Source organism: Lutra lutra, chromosome 2 (assembly GCF_902655055.1).
Source record: "Lutra lutra chromosome 2, mLutLut1.2, whole genome shotgun sequence".
Classification (NCBI taxonomy): Eukaryota; Metazoa; Chordata; class Mammalia; order Carnivora; family Mustelidae; genus Lutra; species Lutra lutra.
The window spans coordinates 65,613,302-65,635,728 of NC_062279.1; the positions used below are offsets into that span (position 1 = coordinate 65,613,302).

The window sequence follows — 22,427 nt, forward strand, 5'->3', positions numbered from 1 at the left end:
TAAAGAAGTCCTCAAACTCAACACACACAAAACAGATAATCACGTCAAAAAATGGGCAGAAGACATGAACAGACACTTCTCCAAAGAAGACATATAAATGGCTAATAGACCCATGAAAAAATGTTCATCATCATTAGGCATGAGGGAGATTAAAACCAAAACCACTTTGAGATACCACTGTACACCAGTTAGAATGGCCAAAATTAACAAGACAGTAAACAAGATGTGTTGGAGAGGATGTGGAGAAAGGGGAACCCTCTTCCACTGTTGGTGGGAATGCAAGTTGGTGCAGCCACTTTGGAAAACAGTGTGGAGATTCCTTAAGAAATTAAAAATAGAGCTACCCTATGACCCTGCAATTGCATTACTGGGTATTTACCCCAAAGATACAGATGTTAGTGAAAAGAAGGGCCATCTGTACCCCAATGTTCATAGCAGCAATAGCCACAGTTGCCAAACTGTGGAAAGAACCAAGATGCCCTTCAAAGGATGAAAGGATAAAGAAGATATGGTCCATATAAATGATGGAGTATTCTGCTTCCATCAGAAAGGATGAATACACAAATTTGTATCAATATGGATGGGACTGCAAAAGATTATGCTGAGTGAAATAAGTCAAGCAGAGAGAGTCAACTATCATATGGTTTCACTTACTGGTAGAGCATAAGGAATAATATGGAGGACACTGGGAGATGGAGCGGAAAATTAGTTGGGGGAAATCAGAGGGGGAGACAAACCATGAGAGACTGTGGACTCTGAGAGACAAACTGAGGATTTTGGAGGGGAGAGGGTGGGGGGTTGGGTAAGCCTGGTCATGGGTATTATGGAGGGCATGTATTGCATGGAACGCTGGGTGTGGTGTATAAACAATGAATTTTGGAACACTGAAAAGAAATAAAATAAAATAAAATAAATTAGGGATGGAGTTTCTCAAAAAATTTCCAGTAGTTATTTTAAGAAGACTATGCCCAAAGATGATGACTTAACATGTACAGAACATGTACAGACTCAGATGATGCCTTTAACCATAACACCATGAAGTAGGACATTCATTTAGATTCATTACTAAATGGAATTTTGCTTACTTTCAAATCCAAGTTTTCTTTTACATGATCTCCAAGTTGAATTATATCTATTAATGTGTTAACTCTATTAGCCGAAGATACTATATACAAAGTAGATTATGTTAATATCATCAGATCTTATAAAGGGAAATATCAGGTAAGATAATCGCAAAAAATAGTATGATTTTTTATATGTTTCATGGAATTAAACCTTTTTTGGTATTTCATTCTCTCAAAAGTGAGGCATTTGTTATTTTTTAAAGTGCTTTTATAAATTAAGTTAAAAAGTTCAACATTGAGGGCGCCTGGGTGGCTCAGTGGGTTAAGCCGCTGCCTTCGGCTCAGGTCATGATCTCGGGGTCCTGGGATCGAGCCCCGCATCAGGCTCTCTGCTCAGCAGGGAGCCTGCTTCCTCCTCTCTCTCTACCTGCCTCTCTGCCTGCTTGTGATCTCTCTCTGTCAAATAAATAAATAAAATCTTTAAAAAAAAAAAAGTTCAACATTGAAAATAGAGCTTTGCTTTTGCAGGGATAATATCAATATGCATTTTGTGAAGAATGGGATAATGGTAAAAAAAAAAATGCCCTTACAAAATTAAGAAATATTTGGGGCAGAAGTATTCTTGGAATTGGTTGTAGTACACACATAATTCAAACTGTAAACACAGAAGCTTCAGTATTCTGAAATAGAAGCTGTAGTTGTGGAATTTCACACACACACACACACACACACACACACACACACACACTGGTGACCTGAGTTAGAATAACCACATTACAAAGTTTGTGTGATGAAAATGAGATTGAAACTGAAGCCATATTTCAGCGTAGCCCTATGTATTTTCTCTCACTGCTACCCATCATCAACCTGATTTCAGAAATGTTTTGTTTTTAAAGAACCACTTTGTAAATCAACGCCTGTGAGTCCTCTAGATTTTCTTTTTTTTCTTTTTTTTTTTTTTAAAGATTTTTATTTATTTATTTGACAGAGAGAAATCACAAGTAGGCAGAGAGGCAGGCAGAGAGAGAGAGGAGGAAGCAGGCTCCCTGCTGAGCAGAAAGCCTGATGTGGGGCTCGAACCCAGGACCTGGGATCATGACCTGAGCCGAAGGCAGCGGCTTAACCCACTGAGCCACCCAGGCGCCCCTAGTCCTCTAGATTTTCTTCATTTACTTCAAAATCAATATGAAATCTTTACTAAAAATATTCAACAAAGGGGGTTGTCAAAAATGCTATCTTTGAAAGATTTTATTGATTTGCACTCTATCGGAAAACAGGAAGACACTGACATTTATTCATATAAAAGCAAGAGTAACTTAAATGATATATAAGATTTAATTCTGAAATTGTAGAGTTTTGCTTTGGAGTATCTCGACTGGTCAGAACACCATGTTATTGGAGTTCTAAAATTTAATTGAATAAGTTATGCTCTGGGATGCAATGAAACTGACAAAATGCCTATAATTTTATACCATCTAAAATTGATAAAACATTCAAAAAATCATCTTAACATATTTGATATGCTTTTTCATGTAAAAATATTAAAGAATGGACTCTAACTGGAGGCTAACTATGAATATCTGTGAAAATATTGGGGGTTGAAATATTTATATATGCTAATACAAAAAATTTTATGCTTGAGAATGTTCTCCATTTAGCAGAATCTGCTCTGAGCTTACCAGATACCTTGGCATTTTTAGTGCTCTTTCAATTAAAAATAAGGAGGGGGAGACGAACCGTGAGAGACTGTGGACTCTGAGGAACTAAATGAGGGTTTTGGAGGGGGAGGGAGGTGGGAGGTTGGGTGAGCCGGGTGGTGGGTATTATGGAGGGAAAGTATTGATTGCATGGAGCACTGGGTGTGGTGCATAAACAGTGAATTCTGGAACACTGAAAAGAAATTTAAAAAATAAATAAAAATTAAAAAAAAAAACTAGTATAATCTACAGAGAAGATTCAATAGAAGGTGTCCATTTTAAATTTGTTAACCATAAAATGCAACTTAGAAGTCTATATCAGGCAGTTTTATGAAATGAGACCATATTTGAGAGAAATACCAATGGTATTGTATTAAAGAGCTACTGCTAATTCCTTAAAGTATGTGATTTAAAAATGTGAATTAATACTGGAGAAGGATCCACTATTGTCCTGACTGACACTATTTTACCTTCAACCTGACTTATTCTTCTTAATTGCTTTGTTTTTCCCTACAGCTTACCTGTTAACTCAGGCAAGGGACCCAGAGGACAAAACATCCAGTGATGGGAACTGAAACTATCCCCTCAAGAAATAACAGCTGCCCTAATGCCAACAAGACCCTGCATGATTGACCCCAAGACAATGATCAACCTAACCTTTGCTGCTCAGCTGCCCATACCCATCCATCTTTGTTCCCTGTTTTTCCTGTGTAAATTTAGCCGTAGTCACAGCACCTTGGAGATAGTTCTTGGGACACTAGTCTTCCATCCCAGTGTGGGCCTCACTGGATTAAATTCCTTTGTTTCACCACCACTGGTGTTTCTGCCTTTACAGATTTTGTCAGTGGCAAGTGGTCAAACCTGGTCTGTTTGGGACCCCTAGTGCCAGGTGCTCCCACACCCTAAGGCTCTGCTAACAATACCAAGAACAGTTATGCTGCATATCTTCTTTTTAATGTTCAAATAATCAATAAAAGGATGCTTTTGTATATTGCATTAAGGCATGTAGATGTATGCTATTTTTAAGTAAGAATTTTATTTTTGAGAATAGTTTTTAACAGAATTATTTTATAGCTCCAATATAATAAAATTAGAAATTTTGTGGGAAAAATAATTTTAGTTATTTTGGGTGCCCTTTTACCCTCACAATTGTCTCAATTTAGATAAAACACTTTTTCATCAGCCTTTGTGTGACCTGCTACCTTCTATACACTTGCCAGTGTTTGGTGCAGGATCAAAGTGTGAAGTGTTTCACGTCTCAGTGTGTCCAGCTTGATTGGGTAGTCGGGTATAAATCCTCTTCATTCAATGAACATTTCTCAAAAACTTGTGTTAGGTTTAGGGATATGGTATAATCTTTGCTCTCAGGAGCCTTTTTCTTTTTTTTTTTTTTCTTTTTCTGGTGAGTTATAAGTTATGCACATGAAACAACTCACTGAGACCAGTATATATCAGTGCAAAATAACATTATCAAGAACAGAAGTAAATGGTGCAGACAAATTCATGCTGGCAGAAGGGCATAAAAGCACTAAAGATGACCGTTTTCTAGAAAAGTTCTGAAAAGGTAGCTCTAGGACTGGTTATCTAGATGACTGGCTAAATGTCAAGCAGACTAGGAGAAAATGGGAGAGGTGAACCAGTAGAGGAGGCTTTCTTTGGGTGGTCAGCAGACAAGGCAAGAAGGCAGTGTACTGCAAGGACCTCTAAAACACAGGGGTAAAGACCTGAACTTCAGCTGAAGGTCTAGAAAATCATGAACAAGGATGTATAAGATACCTGAGTAGAAGGCCCATGCATTGCTAGGTGGACTAGAGAATGGGACACTGTTATAGGAGACAATTTAGAGACATATTAAGAAGTCTAGATTCGAAGGGATAAGGTCCTGGACTAGCAAAATGAATGTGAAAGTGAAAAAGAAAGGGGCAAATCCAGGGAATGTCTTGAAGAGAAAGGAACTGGCTAACTATCTTACATAAGAAACATGACTTTTTTAAGAAATCTAATTCTTTGAGCTTTAGCTCCGAGAATTTGTATTGGCTAGCCTGGGAGTCAAGATTCAACAAGGACTTTCTGTTTATAGAACCTGAAATAATATGTTGTATTGATACAGTCATTGGGTCACAAGATGTGCTCTAGGAGGGCGGCTCACTTTGTATTGGTCATAACAAACACACAAAATAAAATTTCTAATAGGGATTTTTTTGGTGTTCAGTGAAGTTAGTGATAAATCGTGACATAAATGTTACCAGGATGCCCCTCAACTGGTTTGCACCAAGTCGGAAGCTCCCAGCATTAGTCACTCACAGGCAGTTGACAGGCCTTGTTAAAATGCAAACAAGGTAATACATGAAGCCATTAGGCTCCATTAACACCTTGAACTAATTTAATTGATCAAATTAGCTAACCTATTCTAAAGTGTGAGGAAAAGAAGGATGCTAGCAAGGACAGCAGGGAGATTTTTTATGTGGGAGAAGGGAGATCAGAGAAGTCAGAAGGAGGAATCTGTCACACAGGGCTCCTATAGTTTGTGATGTTGCCTGGTTCCGGCCTGCATTGTGGATACTTCTTTCTAGAAGAATTATCCTCATTTTTTTCTTCTGGGAGGTAAGAAGGAAATGGATAAAGAAGACTGGCCTGGAATCACAAGATCCTATGCCAATCCCAGCTCAGACACTAAAATGCTATATGCCCTCACTTCACCCTCCACTTAAGAGGGCTTTGGACCATTTAAGTAATGTCTGCTCCAGTGACTCAATTCTATAAAATAGTTACATTTTTATTTTCACAGGGTTTTTTTGTTTGTTCGTTTGTTTTTTTTTTGGTTATGGTATTTTTCTTTTAGTATAAGGGAGTATTATAAATAAACTCACACTTTTATCAAGAATATCACCTATTTAAGATTCTGAAGTACCGATGATGATTCAAAGACATATTTTCAGACTCTTTTACAGATTAGCCTGATATCTTGGTTTATGATGAAAATATGTAGGACTTATATTTGCATAAGACAATCTCAGTTTTTCTTAAAGCCATATTTCACATATTACAGAGTCCCAAAATGTCTGTTCCATTAGTCATCTAACTATATGAGGGATTCTACTTCCAGACTAAGCATTATATCATCATTGAAACAGTACTACATTTACAAATAGTTTAGTCTTTAATATACATGTCAAAATGCAGAAAGATTAAATTGATAAATCTCAGCCTATTCCATCCCTTTCATTTTTGTGGATTATAAGCAACTGTCAAGCTTCTGGAGTTTCATCGAATTATCATCCTTCTATCAAAAATAAAGTTACTTTTCTGATATCCTTGGCTTTTCTTCCATAGAGAATTACTTATAGGAATACCATTTAAGATATCAAATATGATTTCAATGAGGATGAAGCTACAGTTATATGCAGGGGAAATGTAGAACTGGGGTTGCTTAGGACAATGTGACATGATAGGAGATTGCATATCTGGCATTTATGCATCCAGAATGTTCAATTTGAAAAATACATCTGAACTCTTAAATACCTTTATATTGGTAGAATCTTTATTGACTAGCATTAGTAAATAAAGAGAAATGGAAGAAAGGAAGACTGGAAGGAAAAAAGGAAGGAAGGAAAATATATGGATCAGGTTCTCAGTTTCAGATGACAGAGCAACAGGAACTACATTTATCAGAAAAATTTATTAAGAGAGATAGACAACCAAAAAAATTGTTGGCATTGCAGAAGAAACAGATTGCAAGAGTTTCATGAGTCACTCTTTGTATCACCTCAGTAACAGGCTTGCCCAAATCAGGAAGCTCTGAATCAGGAAGCTACCCTACAGCCACTAACCTTAGAACAGCCAGGCCAGCTCACTGCTATGAGGTAGTCTAGCAAGGTAAGTGCTTTGTATTTGCTCTTCACCCTTGCCCAACTCATTGCCAAAGCAAAATTTTGTATGGGGAGGCTGAAAATAAAGTTTTGGCATTATTACTGTTGTTGTTATTACTATTAATTATTATTATTACTACTACTACTATTACATTGGAAAAGTGTATTTAACAATGTAAAATACTAGCCAAATGTGTAGAGACTGCTCAAAAAAAAATTGGAGGAGGGGCGCCTGGGTGGCTCAGTGGGTTAAGCCGCTGCCTTCGGCTCAGGTCATGATCTCAGGGTCCTGGGATCGAGTCCCGCATCGGGCTCTCTGCTCAGCGAGAAGCCTGCTTCCCTCTCTCTCTCTGCCTGCCTCTCCGTCTACTTGTGATCTCTCTCTCTGTCAAAAAAAAAAAAAAAAAAAATTGGAGGAGACATAAATTAGAGAGTCTAATGTGAAATATGCTTAATAACCCCCAAACTTGAATGTTTCAGTATTAATTCCAGAAAGAGATAGCAATTTTGAAGGGAGAAGGCTTCAGCTAGCACATTTGCTCAACTTTCAGCAAACTTATTTAGAATTTTGGTTCTTTACATTTCATGTTTGTCTTTTCTCTTAGCTGTTTGAAAATCTTTCAGAATGAGAATTTTTTTTTCTCTTTCTTTTAGAGAGAGAGACAGAAACAGAGAGCAAGAAGAGGAATGGTGGGAGGGACAGAGGGAGAGAGACAACCCTAAGCAGGCTCCAGGTCCAGTGCAGGGCCTAGAGTGGGCCAATCCCTGGATCTGAGATCATGACCTGAGCCAAAATCAAGAGTTGGACACCCAACCAACTGAGCCACCCCAGAAAGAAAATTTTTAATTCTTCAATCTTGTTCCCATTGGAATAAAATGAATAATTATTTCTGAAATGACAAATCAGTCCCACACTATTTTATTGTATTTCTTGACTATTTTTAGAGAAAGGTTTGGAGATGGTACAATTCTGTGTCTCCCTCCATTGCTCTGCATGTACTCATTTCTGGTAGCCTGTTTCTCCAGACTGGAAATGAGTGGGCTTTTATAAAAGAAGAATGGCTCCTATCAACATATTACTGAAAATTACTTGACATGATTTTTATTTGAATAACAAAACCAAAACAAAAATAAAACCCAAAGTTCTTTAATTATAGGAAAGAAAAAACACATACCAGAGAAATGAAAAAAAAAAAAAAAGTTTTTCCCTTTAAATTGATGGTAGATGTTTGCAGGATTCTTGATGAATTTATGAGGGATTAACATCACAATACTGAAAATTAAAAACATCTAGATTATTTGGATACTTTTATAAATAGAAAGTTAAACTAGAATGATAACCATCCAAGTTAAGGCACTTGAAATTTTTCTTGGTCCCTAAAATAATGAGGAATGTAATTTAATCCCTTTAGCAGCAAGGGGGCATATTCTCTTTTTGGATATCAAATAGACTGCATTTCCTAGTGCCCTTGAATTTCAGTGGGACCAGGTAACAAGTTGTCTCCGACAGAATGTGAGCGGAGGAGATGTGTTCCAAGTTCAGGCTGAAGCGGTTAAGAAGTGGCTATGCTTTCTCCACACTCTCTTTTTGTCTGCTGCCTGGATGTGAAGACTGCAGTAGTGTCCTAAAAAGCAGCAAGGCTATTAAGATGGTAGAAGCGTAACTCTGTGGAAGACTGCATGGGGCAGAGTCCCTGCTGCCTTAGGCTGGCCAGTGAAGTAAGCAAAAAAGATATTATTACTTTAAGCCAATGGGATTTTTAATATTGCTTTCCAAAGCTGTTAACCTACCCTGACTGATACACTTCTTTAACATAGTGTGCTTTGGAAGAAAGTAGTTAATATAAAAGTTTGGTCTGCCTACTGTCAAAAGAAATTTCTAGGCCCAAGATGGAGCTGCTCTTGCCTGGGCTGCCAAGTCAGCAACCTGGAACTTAGTTTTTGTGTCCCTGTAGATGCTCCACCAGACCAGAGAAACAGCGTATGCAGTCAGCCAATCCCCAAATGCCAAGCCAAGTCTGGGCTCATACTTATTTCCTTATTCCTTTCCAACCCTAACAAGGTTGACAATGTAGCCCCAGCTACTATCTCCTATTTTTCTCTTCTTTGTTCTTTATTCTTTATCCTGGAAATGCCACTCGCCTTCCACCCCATTTTGTAGTTCTCTGGAGCTGATTCACTTCCTGAAGTGTTAAAGTTTGTGTCACCTGGATTGTCTTCTTTAATTGTTTTTTCACACTGATAAGAGTTTCCATCATTCATATTTATGCAAAAGTACACTGCAAATACCAAAGCATTTTTCAAATTTAATATATGATTCTTATTAACAGCATTAATAAGAATATTCATAATTACAGAGAATTCAAGTATTGCAGTTGTGTGTTTTGGAATGAAAGTTGGGAAAAGGAATGGATAGACAAAGCAGAATCCCCTGAAATCTGGCTTTTCTGAGAGGTAGTCCATGTTGTGGGATCATAGTAGCATGATTATTTTAATAGCTGGATTTATTAAGAAAAATGTAGACTCCTAAGAAAGCATAAAACATAAGACAGAGATGACTTAAAAGAGGCAACAAAACTGAATCTTGAATTTTCCCTGTTTCTGGATTTTTTTTCTTAATGCACTTTTATTTAATTTGGTTTAGCTATTTTAAAGATTGTATTACTCTAGTCAGAAGCAGTGTTTTAGAACTCAGCTGGGTCACAGGGACTTTCTCACCATTCCATCCTAATTTTCAGTTTTGCTATAATAAAAGCCCTAAATATATTGCTACTGTCTAGACGTTTTATCTGAAACAAGTGTCCTTTGTAGTCTCAGAGGACTTTTCTATTTTATTTCCAGTAAATCAAAGTCTGTGAAGAACTTTGGTTCTTATTAAGACATACCCTTCACAGTCCAGTGACTGCCAACAGTGGCAAGCCATTGACAGTTCATTTACATATAAGTGATGACTTCCATCAGGTAGTTGGCTCAAAAACACAATGGACATTTAGAGCATATCCAATATTTCTTGTTCTTTGATGAGCACCAAGTGCCAATTTTTATATAGAAACTGACTATTGAGAAGTGAAGGCTTCTTTTCCCTGACCTTACCCTGTCTTCTGCGGCCCTAGAGTCACTTATTGTCACTGAACTTTAATGCAGGATCACACCTCAAAAAGACATTCAGTAGCCCTCAGTTTGCTGAAAATCAAGAACAATAGTCGTCAAATGTTGGAAATAGGAGACAAGAACAATCATCACACTGTTAAAGGAAAAATAAACTATTTCCTGACCCTAATTGTCATAATCATAACTTAATTTTTATATTCTAGTTTTATAATGTAATGTTGATATTTTTATATTCATTGCTTTCTCTTATAAATATATTTGCCATTTGAATTAATGAAACTCATTATGCAACACTCATTAGGAATTCCTGTATTTTATTTTGCAGTTACCTTTCATTATAATTCCATACTTTTCCTCCCAATTTTTTTTTTTTTTTTTTGCATAGTGGTAGCAGAAATCTAGCCAAAGTTTTATCCCAATATTGTTATAAAAAGGAACAGGCTGGGGCTCAGTGGGTTAAAGCCTCTGCCTTCGGCTCAGGTCATGATCCCAGGATCCTGGGATCGAGCCCCACATTGGACTCTCTGCTCAGCAAGGAGCCTGCCTCCTCCTCCCTTTCTGCCTGCCTCTCTGCCTACTTCTGATCTGTCAAATAAATAAAATCTTAAAAAAAAAAAAGGAGCAGGCTGATAATCTGGTATCATACTGGAACTCAACTCATGTAATTTTTTTTCCTTTTTTTTTTTTTTACTGTGCACTTTCCAGTTTTCAATATTGAAAGTTTTGAAAGGAAGAAAAGATTTTTCTTTCAAATGAAACCCTCTGAATTACCAAAAGAAAATATGGATAATTTAATTTCATAAATACACTAATGTCTACATTTTAGCTCGTCATTGCTTTCCACCATCACCCCCCCTTCAAATGTTTTACTGCAAACATTTTCTGGCTAGAGGATCAGCATGTTTTTTAATCCAGCTTGGTTCTGGTTTTGGTGAGACCATGACTTAATGTGATTCTTGTAACTGGCTTTTCTAAAGATTTTATTCTAATAACTTTCATATGGATTCTACAGTAAACTCCACTGCATGAGGTAGCCTGAGAGAGATTTTAATCTTAAATCAGAGTCGATTATAGAAGTAATAGAGCAGAGGTAAGAACTGAAAAAATGAAACACACATAGTTCCTGCCTCTATTCATATCTAGTCTCCATGTTAGGTACAGGGTCTGTTCCTTCAACTATCCTTCACTTGGTTCTCCAACCCCATTCCTAGAAGTAGGGGATGGGGGAGAGAGGGATTGATGGACAGATAAAATTAAACTCAAGAGATGGGGTGGCTGGGTGATGGACACTGGGGAGGGTATGTGCTATGGTGAGTGCTGTGAATTGCTTAAGACTGATGATCCACCGACCTGCACCTCTGAAACAAATAATACATTATTTGTTAACAAAAAAATTAAACTCAAGATTCTTAAGGAACTAGTGTTAGCCACTGTGTCTCAAATCCTTTCTGAACTAAGGCATGTAATTCAGGAACACTGTAGACTGACTTCCAGTTTTTCACTAGAGTGAGGAATGAAAATAGGGAAAAATAATATATGACTACGCTAATAAAATCATATCACTTAAAACACATTTTTAGAAAACTTTTCCAAAAACGTTAAGTGCATTTTTAGAAATAAAAGTCTTGAAGTTTCTTCATGGCATTTATTGGTAATGGAACACAAGAAATTAACGTCCAATGAAAGGAATACTTGATACTAGGTGGTTTCAATTTCAGTATGATAAAACAGTAGCTTTTTATGAAGAAGATCCAATGAATGGTTCATCCAAAGATATTTAGAAATTATGAACTGACTTGTTGAAATCTTTTCTTTGATGTCCAGAGATGCTTGTCATTTTTTTTCCTGGTGATACATAATTAATCTATGGCTGATGTTAACATAATCTCTTTGGTAGAAAGGTTCAACTCTTAAGATAATAAAATTGTATTGAAACATTATTCTACTTCTCGCGATAAATGTCTCATTTTCCTTTCTCTTATAGATCTGGATACTAACTTTCCAACAATTCGGATGTTAGCTCTTTTGAGTATTGGATGTCCATTCACTGTAAGAGAAATATATAATTATATTAGTAAATTTTTAATTAATATAACAACATGTCATGCTTTTGAAACCATAAAAATCACAGGCAATAAATTACAGTTGTGCTAGAACATTCAGAGGATTTAACTTGGACACATTTCTTTCAGGTGTATCATTACATTATATATCATGCCAAGAGACTCAGCAAGAGTTACTGTGAGACCAAACAGCTGAGAGAAAGGATGGCGGAACCTGGATTCCATCAATATACAGCACGCTTGAAATAAATTAGATGCAACATATGTTTGACCATAAGAGCAACAGTATTGATTTTTTTTTTGCAATACAATAGACTCAGCTCTGATACTGATATTCAAATCAATATAAACCACCACTACTCATATAGATTGCTTATACCAGATTCATCTTTAGGTATAAAATGACTTTCCAAATGAGAAATAAAAGCCATAGATTTACTGTGCCCACCATTATGCACAGCACTAATTTACAGATAGGGCAGTGTCCTTTTGCCTTTTAAGATCTATTGTTGTTATGAAACAAAAACATAATTGAAAAATAGTTTAAGTTATGAAAAGAACCATGCACATTACTTAAAGGAATTTAATGACTTGATGTGTTGTAAAAGAAGAATCAGGGCATTGTTGCTGTTTTTATGTTTATCTATATCGCCATTAGACATATAGCAAGGCTTATAATAACAAAACTAAATTATACTATATTCATAGTATTTATAAAGTAATTAGTAATTATCATTGCAACTGTGATCATTGACAACTACCAACTGGTGTTCTAATCTAGTACTCATACAAGATAAGCACGTTAGTTCTAAAGATCAGATCTTAATAAAAAATGATTTCTTATTGTGATCTTTTTAAAAACTATATACAATACCAACCGTACATTTCTTCAGACAGAAGATATTTAAAACAGGATTTCTCAAAGTAGGTAAAATAGAAAAAAGTGAATATAATGGCCCAAGCTCTTGTTCTTATACATTTGTCAGTCAATTCAGATTTAATATTCAACCTTAGTTTCCTTATTTTTGAAATGGGGATAATATCTATCTTCTCTGGTTGTTGAAAGGATGTGAAAAAGATATATGTGTAATCATAATGTATTAATAATGACTCAACAATTATAACAATATACCATACTAACGCAGGGTGTTAATAATAGGGAATGGGGGAAGGGGGTTGTAAGTGAGAGGGGATATGGGAACATGCTCTACTTTCCACCATTATTTCTGAAAACTTAACTCCTCAAAAAAATAAAGTCTGTTAGTTTAAAAAAAGATAGGTCTGACACTTCATAAGTATTTAATTTATAGTTGCTGTATTATTATTATTATTTATATAATGATGTTATACAGGCTTTATAAAGGTATTTCACTAATAACTGTGTGAGATAATAGAAATATATATATCTGTGTATATAGAAAATATATACACAGATATATATATATACACAGATATATATATATATCTCCCTGATTTTTGGCACAGAACTTCTTAATTTTCTAAGTGATAAGAGCACCAGGAGCATCTCTTGGTCTAATATTTGGTCTTTGACCCACTCTCTGACACAAAACCCCTGAAACCCTTCTAAGTTCTCAAGTGATAAGAGCACTAGAAGCATCTTTTGTTCTCATGAGGTGACTCTAGAAGAGCTCCTGGAAGAGAGGAAGTCATCGGAAAGAATAAGCCATGATTAGACACTTGGAACTTTCAGTACCCCACTCTGAGAGAAGGAAGGAAGAGGATTTGAAAATGGAGTTAATGATGGATCATGTTTACTTCAGGAAGCCTCCATAAAAATCCCAATAGTAGGGCATTCTGAAAGATTCTAGGCTGATGAGCACACCTATACCACAGAGTGACTATACTCCAACTCCACAGGGACAGAAGCTCCTACACTCAGAATCCTCCCAGACCTTGTCCCATGTATCTCTTCATCTGGCTGTTCAGCTGTGCTCCTTATCAATCCTTTAATAAACTAGTAAACATAAGTGTCCCACTGAGTCCTGTGAGCTGCTCTAGTACATTAATCAAACCTAAGGAAAGAGTTGTGGGGAAACTCCAATTTCTAGCCAAATTGAACATAAATTGTGGGTCTGGGAGCCTACTACTTGCAATGTGCATCTGAAGTATGGGGCAGTCTCTTGGGATTGACCCCTTAACTGTGGGATATGATGCTCTGTCCAGATAGATGTTGTGAGAATTGAATTAACTAATAGGACATCCAGCAGGTATCCAAGAATTACTTGTTGATGTGGGGGAAAGAAAACCTCACACACTGATGACTAGATTCTTGGTGATCAGAAGTGGGATTGGGAGCAGAATCCTAAATTATATAATCCATTATTGCACAAATATTTCAGTTAAATAAAGAATCATTTAATTTTAGAAAGAATAAAAATATACATGATATATTTTTAATCTTTCAAAGTAAGTATTCTTGACCTTCATTTTTGTCATATGGCAGAGAACAATGTTTTTGATTAAAAAAGTCAAATCTTGAATGAATTATTATATATATTTTAGCTGCATTGCTAAGATGGCAGAGAAGGAAGAAAATTCAGAGGCCAAAACAAAGTAAAATCAGTAAACTTAGTGAATATTTAAGAGCCAAAAACCAGTTTTGTTCTGTTTTGGTTTGGTTTCATTTGGTTTGGTTCTTTTGGTCTGAGGTTTTCTCCAGAACCCCAGATACTTAAACTTCATTCAACCTTGTGAGGGAAATGGGGACATGAGATAGAGTACAGGGTCCACCTAAAATGAAGAGTTCAGCAGGATACCACAATGGAGGGTTTGGTCCACAGAGGGGTATGGTATCAGAGTAGGCAGGATGAGGTTAAGAGAGAGAGAGAGAGGAGGGAAGGGAAGAGAAGGGAAGGGAAAGGAAGGGAAGGGAAGGGAAAGGAAGGAAGGGAGGGGAGGGAGGGGAGGGGTGGAGTGGGGAGGGCAGAACAGGGTATGGAAAGAAAAGGAAGTGAAGGAGAGAGGAAGAAAGGGGAAGACAAAGCAGAGCAGGGTAGTGAAAGAAAGTGGAGGGCTAGGCAGAAGGAGAATGGGGAAGGGAAGGAAAGGAGAGGAAGGGAAGGGAAGGGAAAGTGAGGGGAGGGGAGGATAATGTTGGGGAGCTGAAGGGAAGAAAAAAGGAAAGAACACTTCAAAGAAAAACAGCAAGGAAACTTTCTTATCTCTATGAGACTGGGTAAATAGAGCAGAACCCCAAACCTGGCTCTGGTTTGATGTTCCAGTTCATATCACCCGTGTGTCCAAAAATATTTCAATAAATTTAGAGTTTGTTGGGCTCCAAGAACAAATAAAAACCTCTACGGGAGAAAGCAACTTCGTCCAAGGCTTTTAAAATATGTCACAAAAACATATTTATTAAATACCTATATGTTACAATGTTGTTTTAAAAGGAAAAGCAGATTACAAAGCAGCATCTACAATATGATCCCAGGTTTTTAAAAAAAATTATATGCAAAGGAAAACACCCATAATATTAAATAGCAGAATATTAATAGCAAGTGGAATTGTAACTTAGCTTTAGTTCTTTTACCCATGTTCTCAATAGTAGATACTACCTATGTAAATATAACAATTTTAGAGATTTTTCAAGTTTCTAGATTGGAATATATGGTAGAAAGTCATTTTTACTATAGCTAATGAATAAATAATCAGAAGTTAGATATATTTGTTTATACTTCAATAATTTAAAGAAATGATTATAAATTGAGAAAGTATTCAAATTAAAAAGCTAATATGCTAAAAATATGCATTTCATAGGCTGCATTTTTCAGAAAAGAATATTAAAATTTTCTCAAATATTCAAAATATGTTTTGTCCTCTTTTTTTGTTGTTGGTATTTAACCACCTCCAGACTCTCACGCTCACAAGTCTATTCCATTATTTCTCATACAGCCTCTCTGACCTCTTCAAGGTTATGTATTATTCTACACTATTGGCTACTTCTTGTGAATGCTTCAAAATGAATCTTTGTAAACCAACTTGGAAAGAAATGAATGCGGATTGTGTAAAAAGTAAAATATACATTTAGGTCACTGAGTAGCCATGGAGCCCAATTTGCACAGGGTCACGCAAAGTGCTAGGAGGTGATGTAGAGGGCACCAGCTAAGACTTTTCTGAGTCTCCATTTCCTAAGCCACAAACAAACCAAAACCAATAAACAAACAAAACCACCCTGCAATCATTATGTTACTCAAAGAGATTTAGTTAGGAAAAACAAACAAACAAACAAAAAAAGCAACTACATAAGTTGGTATCATGGTCCTGTCCGCCAAAAGATTATTATAGTCAATATATAGCAAAAATATCATCCTAGATGACAAATGATTAAGGACATATTTAAGTAGTTACACTTTATGCTATTATACAGCAGGGGTCTAAGTGTGAAACTATATTTTGTGCACCTTAGGATTTCAAACAGGAGTATGTCCAGAAGACTGGCAGAACAAATCCTCTATGGTCAGCTTTGCAAAGAAAGACCAAGAAATCCTCTTGGGGAAAAACTCTTAATAAGAGAGTTAGCTGAGTGTTTTCATCTTGATGGAATAAGACAGTGGCAACTGCCTGGGATGGGTGTATTTACATAATCTGAATTACCTCTTGCTAAGATGATTTTGCTTTGACTCTCCGCTCTCCTGGTCCCTCTCCTGCTCCCACCCCCACTGCATTGGGAGATTCTCAATAACTTTTGTGAGAAAGGCTCCAGTGAGAAAATGGCAGAGCTGAAAAATTGGTTTTCTTACACCATGTCCTGGGGTGCTGTGAGCATAATGCACTCACTAGTACTGAGAGGGAAAGAACAGTGGTACAAAGTTCAGGAGAGAAGCTTTCTCCTTCAGCCTGTTGGAATCACTAGCATGGTCTATGTAGGTGCTGATAGCAAGGTCAGCAGCAGAACACCTTCAGCAGGCTTCTGGCACTGCAGACTGACCACAGAATAGGGAACGCTGTGTTGCATTCCACTTAGGATGGCATATTTATGAGCAAATGTGAGATATTCTCAAAATAACCACAGTTATGGGGAACGTCTTCAAAGAAACTAGAGGTTGCACAAGAATAGGTAGATAATTCTGTGTGCTAATACTTTTGTATATAGTATTTTGTAGATGGTACCTACATATACGTACGTGTGCCTATACATAGCTGGATATTACTTTGAAATAGAAAAGGTTTGCTTCCGACTCTTCACCACTCCTAGCTCCTGCCTCTGCCACTACAGGCAATAGTGATGGCTTCCTTGAGGGTGACTGAAAATAAATCACCTTGTTTCTGACACGTGTCAATTTTGAAACAAGGAAAAAATTATAAATAGCTACTAAACATTCCATTCTTGAGTTTTTGAACAGTCCGCTTCCTCTTTGTAATCTCTAAGGATGGAAAACATATAGCTATTTACTAAGCATGTCTATTTAAAACAAGGTGAGCAATTTCGCAACATTCTACACATGCACTGCCCAATAGCAGAAACATCCTAGAACAAAGAGGACAATGACATTTCAAGGAGGTTTTAAAGCAAAAAGCAAAAACAATACTTTCAAAAGCAAGGCTTCCACTTAGAAGCCTTTGCTCAAAATATATAGCTTTGGGGAGATCCAAGACACCAGAATGTGAAGAACTTAGCACATGGAGCCTTTTCCAACTTACAGAGAACAGGAATTGCACTAACAAATAGGTGGAAACAACAAAAATTGATGCTCTTGTGTGAAAGGCTCAGACACCCTAACCCCTTGCACCTTGCCCTGGGGAAAAGCAAAAAGGGAAATCTCAAAGACCAAAAGCACATACAGTTTGTGGAAAGATTTAGAGTAAAGGAGTTTTGTTGAAGGGGCTGCAATCCTTTTAAAAAAATCAAGTAGCCAATATGGCGCTGTCAACAGGAGCTCTGGGGAGGGTTTAGACAATGGTAGAGCAGCCTTACAGAACTACAGCCCAATGTGGTATGAGAAGAGCTACTGAGATTGCTGAGATTCCCACATGGGCATGGGACTTTTGAGAAGACTGGCTGGCTGAAGGAGGTAGAGGTCAGGACAGGGACAGGGAACCAAGTATAAGTACTTCTCTCCTGGAGTTATGGCAGAGACTGAGGCCAATGATTCCCAAGGTCCAGATGGCATGAGTTAGACTTCAGAAGGCCAACAAAAAGAAGAGATCACACAAAGGATGTCTCTCACAAGATGAAAGGAAATAGAGAGCAGCCCTGCTATAAGTGGGGGTATGGTACAGAATAAGAATCAAGGACACAATTCGATGGTATATATAAGCAATAAGAGCAACATAAAAACATGAAAGTTAGAGATGTAGCTTATAGAATACTAAGATGAAATCAGTCTGATTACTAACAGGGAAATCTTTTCTATGTGGAAGACTTGAGTATGAAACTCTACTTAACTGTGCAATCAGAAAATATGAGTTTCATCAAAATCGGTATCAACTCACTGAAGGGGGAGAGGGAAAAGGAGCTGACCTAAGTAACTTTAGAAAACAATGTTTTGACTGGAAACTGAAGGATAATGACAAAATGCAAATGGATAGATGTAGATGGATACATACAGTAATATTATAACTCTGTTTACAAACTTGACTTAGTATTCATATCCTGTTTCCTAGAACTGTCTACTGAGGGATCCTGGAAACTGTAGCAACAATGAACATATCCAGTGCCCAGATTTTGGTTTCTAAGATTATTCTCCAATAAAAGGAACCAAGAGTTGAGGTGCCTAGGTGACTCAGTCGGTTAAGCATCTGACTCTTGATTTCAGCTCAGGTGATGATCTCACTATGGTGAGATGGAGCCTGTGTCAGGCTCCGAGCTCGGTGTGGAAACTGCTTAAGATTCTCTTCCTCCCCCTCTGTCCCTCCCTGTTCTCTCTCCACCACCCACCCCCCACACACCAAAATAAAGGAACCAAGAGTTCTTGGAGAATGGCTATTTCCAGGGCCAGGGCAGGAACAATACAAAATGAGTCTGTAGAATCTTTTAATGCCAGAAAGTAAGGAAGTGCTGAGAAAACAAAAATACCGGGGGCATTTCAAAGGGACGCAGGAACCAACATGAAAAACCACTTAATGTCTAAAACTGGAACAATTTGAACAACAATAACAACAAACGTTTATTAGACTATAACTCAAAGTATAAAAGAAATACATATGAGTACATGTAAATAAATGATTGAATAAATAGATGGGGGAGAAAAAGTCTTTGTTACATAACAATTCTTCATAAGTTATGTAGATATCCCCACTTTCCAGAGGAAATGTTTCATTCCACACCCACCCCTCCTTGACTGTGAGCTGGATTTAGTTATGGGATTTCAGAAAATAGATTGCAGAAAGTGGGTGGAGTGTATGTAACTAATAGTGACTGAAGAAACCTGGCAAATACTACCTTGGCCAGTTGATCAAGGTTTACATCACCAGGTTAAAAAGTCATTTTGGTCCCATGTTCCTGCTAATATGATGTGATGAGAAGGGCAGTTCACCTCTGTGATATTCTTTCAAAAACATACAGCCTCAGCGTTTAAAAAACAATAATAATGACAATGAGAATAACAGCTTCCATTTAATGTACAATTATTCTTTTCCAGGCACTGTTTTGAGTGCTTTACTTATATTACCTCTGTTTATCTTTCTACCAATACCAGATGTTATCACTATTATTATAAGATATTACGACTCATAATACTAACATGTCTTATTGGGCTATAGGTAATTTTTGATCCACATAAGAATTGCAGAACCTTTTATAATTTACTGGAAACCGTAGCATTATTTAAATCACTCATTTTTAAAGCAGGTCTATGTTACATTTTATTATTGTTTGTCTTTTTTTAAAAGATTTTATTTATTTATTTGACAGAGAGAGATAGAGAGAGAGAGATCACAAGTAGGTAGAAAGGCAGGCAGAGAGGGGGAAGCAGGCTCCCCACTGAGCAGAGAGCCCGATGCGGGGCTTGATCCCAGGACCCTGAGATCAGGACCTGAGCTGAAGGCAGAGGCTTAACCCACTGACCCACCCAGACACCCTATTGTTTGTCTTTTTAAAAAAGATTTATTTAATTATTTATTTAGTGGGCAGAGGCGAACAGAATCCTAACCAGACTCTGCACTGACCGCAAGAGCTGGATACGGGGCTTGATCTCAAGATCATGAGATTGTGACCTGGGCAAAAACCCGGAGTTGGATACTTAACCAACTGCACCACCCAGGTACCCCTGTTGCCTGCCTTTTTATGTGTTTGTCCTGTATCTTCAAAATATCAGTAATTCAGTTCTTTGTGTCACTGTATTAATCTTCTAAGAGAGGTCTTGTAAATTAACTAGCATTCAGTAATTTTGATAATGCTTATTTTTGTTTTACAAAAATGACATCATATTATGCATATTTTGCTTTCTTCACTCAAGAAAAATTCATGGAAATCTCTCCAACCTAACTAGTATAGCTCTAATTTATTATTTTAAGTTGTGCATAGTATTCTGTAGTAAGAACGTACCAAAACATTGCTTTATGGATTAGTGTTTACTTTGTTCCTCAGTTTTCCCTAATAAAAAATGCTTAAAATAAGCATGTTTATTTACTTAGCAGTGCTTTCATTTCCATGTGATAGATTCACCAATATATAATGCACTCAAAAGTATAAATATTTTTAATTTTTTTAAAAGATTTTATTTACTTGAAGGAGAGAGAGCATGAAAGGGGAGAGGGTGAGAGGGAGAAGCAGACTCCCTGCTGAGCAGGGAGCCTGATGTGGAACTCAATCCCAGGACTCCAGGATCATGACCTGAGCTGAAGGCAGTTGCTTAACCAACTGAGCCACCCAGGCACCCTAAATATTTTTAATTTTAATTGCTATTGCCCACATGCTTTCTAAAATGTTACAAAATTCATTTCTACCAGCATCGTGTGACATTACTTCTTTGCTCACAACCTAGCCAGCAATAGCAGTTATTCTTTTATTTCACTTTAACTGTGGCCAGTCTAAAAGCTGCTAATCCACTGAGTCTCTTCATTTTCTAGTGACTTTGAGCAACTTTGCATATATTCGATGGCTGTTGGATTTTTCATGAATGGTTTCTCTACATCTTTTGTCTATTTTGCTCTTAGATTATCTTCTTTTTATGATTTACTTACTAATTTGAGAGAAAGAGTGTATGCACAGGCATCACCATATATGTCGGGGGAGGGGCAGATGGAGAGACTCTTGAAGCAGACTCCACACTGAGCACAGAGCCCGACCCAGGGGGCTCAACCATGATCCATGCAATCACCACCCCAGTCAAAACCAAGAGTCAGCTGCTCAATCTACAGAACCACCCAAGCACCCAAGATTATCCTCTTATGCTCGATTTTAAATAGCTCATCATAATAAACCTCTTCTAAAATGCAATCCCACTCCAAATCAATAGTTTAAATAGATTTGTTTATGGTTATTTTTCATAGAAATTTTTGAAATAAAAAAAAAGAAACAAACTTATTTTTCTTCTGCTTTATATTTTTTATTAAATATCTTTCCTGCTCCTAGCTTGAATATGTAGTTCTCCAGATTTCCTTGAAGTTTGGTTAATTGACTAATTGATTGATTTAGACTGGTTGTTAAATTTTCTCAATTGTTTCTTTTAGTATCTATTGATAATATCATACAATTTTTTCCCTAAAAGTATTTATGTAATCAACTATGGGAATAGAATTCTGAATTCTTAATATGGTGCCATCCTTATAGTTGGAACAGAATGTGTTTGGGCTTAGTGTATTATCCTTTAAGAGATGACTGGGACAACTTCCTTCTCTCCAAGTACTCAGTGCTGATAACTACTAAGACAAAGTATGCCAACCACTCCCACCTTCAGAAACATTCTTTGGATCTTTCAGGCCCAATTATAAGAGATCCACTCTCAGTAAGAGCCCTTCAGCCAGGTTCATACAATAGTGGCCAGGACTGTTTCCATTACCTGGATCTCATCCTCTGCCCAGTGGTGACGTGATATAGCTTTGAAGCAAAGACATGAGAGATGAAAATATAAAAGCAATTTTAGAATTTTCAATTGGAAATTCTTTGTCATATTTTCTCGAGGTGATAGAAAAAGACAAAGTAATAAAAGCCAAAGACTATATAATCTTGTAAAAGACACAAATAACAAATTTCTCTGAACCAGGGTAGAACATTTTTTCCACAGGAGTCATGGTAGGGAATCAAGGCAAGAGCTTAATATTCTAAATAACATGAGATTAGCATAAGGAAGAGTCCTATCTAGAAAACATGTTTTAAAACCTAGAAAAAAATGTTTGCAAATGCATTTTACCCTAGATATTTTCCATAACTTAACCATCATTTGTTTTCCATCTCCTTATCAAAAGGAGTGTCCCCATCCTGAGTGGCCACCACCAGCCACCAGTCTTTAGGAGCCTGGAGGCTCCTCAGAGTCCCTCCCCTCCTGTCCTGGCTGCAGCAAGTAGAAGCAGGTGGGTTCTTTTATATCAAAACAGCAAAACACCAAAAAAGAAGTTAGAAGAACCCCACTTTTTACTAACTAAGCCACACACAAGCCTTTCGGACATCCTGTAACCATGCCCTTGCACCAAGTAGAAAATAAACTCCAACCAGCCAGCAAA

At 37.0% G+C, this 22,427-nt stretch overlaps 1 protein-coding gene across 4 annotated transcripts in view; it reads right to left on the reverse strand.

The window, feature by feature from the left end:
- Positions 1–8,849: 8,849 nt before the first annotated feature.
- Positions 8,850–22,427, reverse strand: part of IQCM (IQ motif containing M) — a 486,594-nt gene continuing 473,016 nt past the window's right edge. For 3 of the 4 annotated variants that reach the window (XM_047717608.1, XM_047717606.1, XM_047717607.1), the window contains one exon: positions 11,397–11,788. In XM_047717608.1, the coding sequence (XP_047573564.1) occupies positions 11,679–11,788 (110 nt within the window). In that variant the 3' untranslated portion in view covers positions 11,397–11,678. Of the gene's footprint in view, positions 8,910–11,396; positions 11,789–22,427 lie in introns of those variants that run through there. The other variant, XM_047717609.1, reaches the window with a different exon arrangement.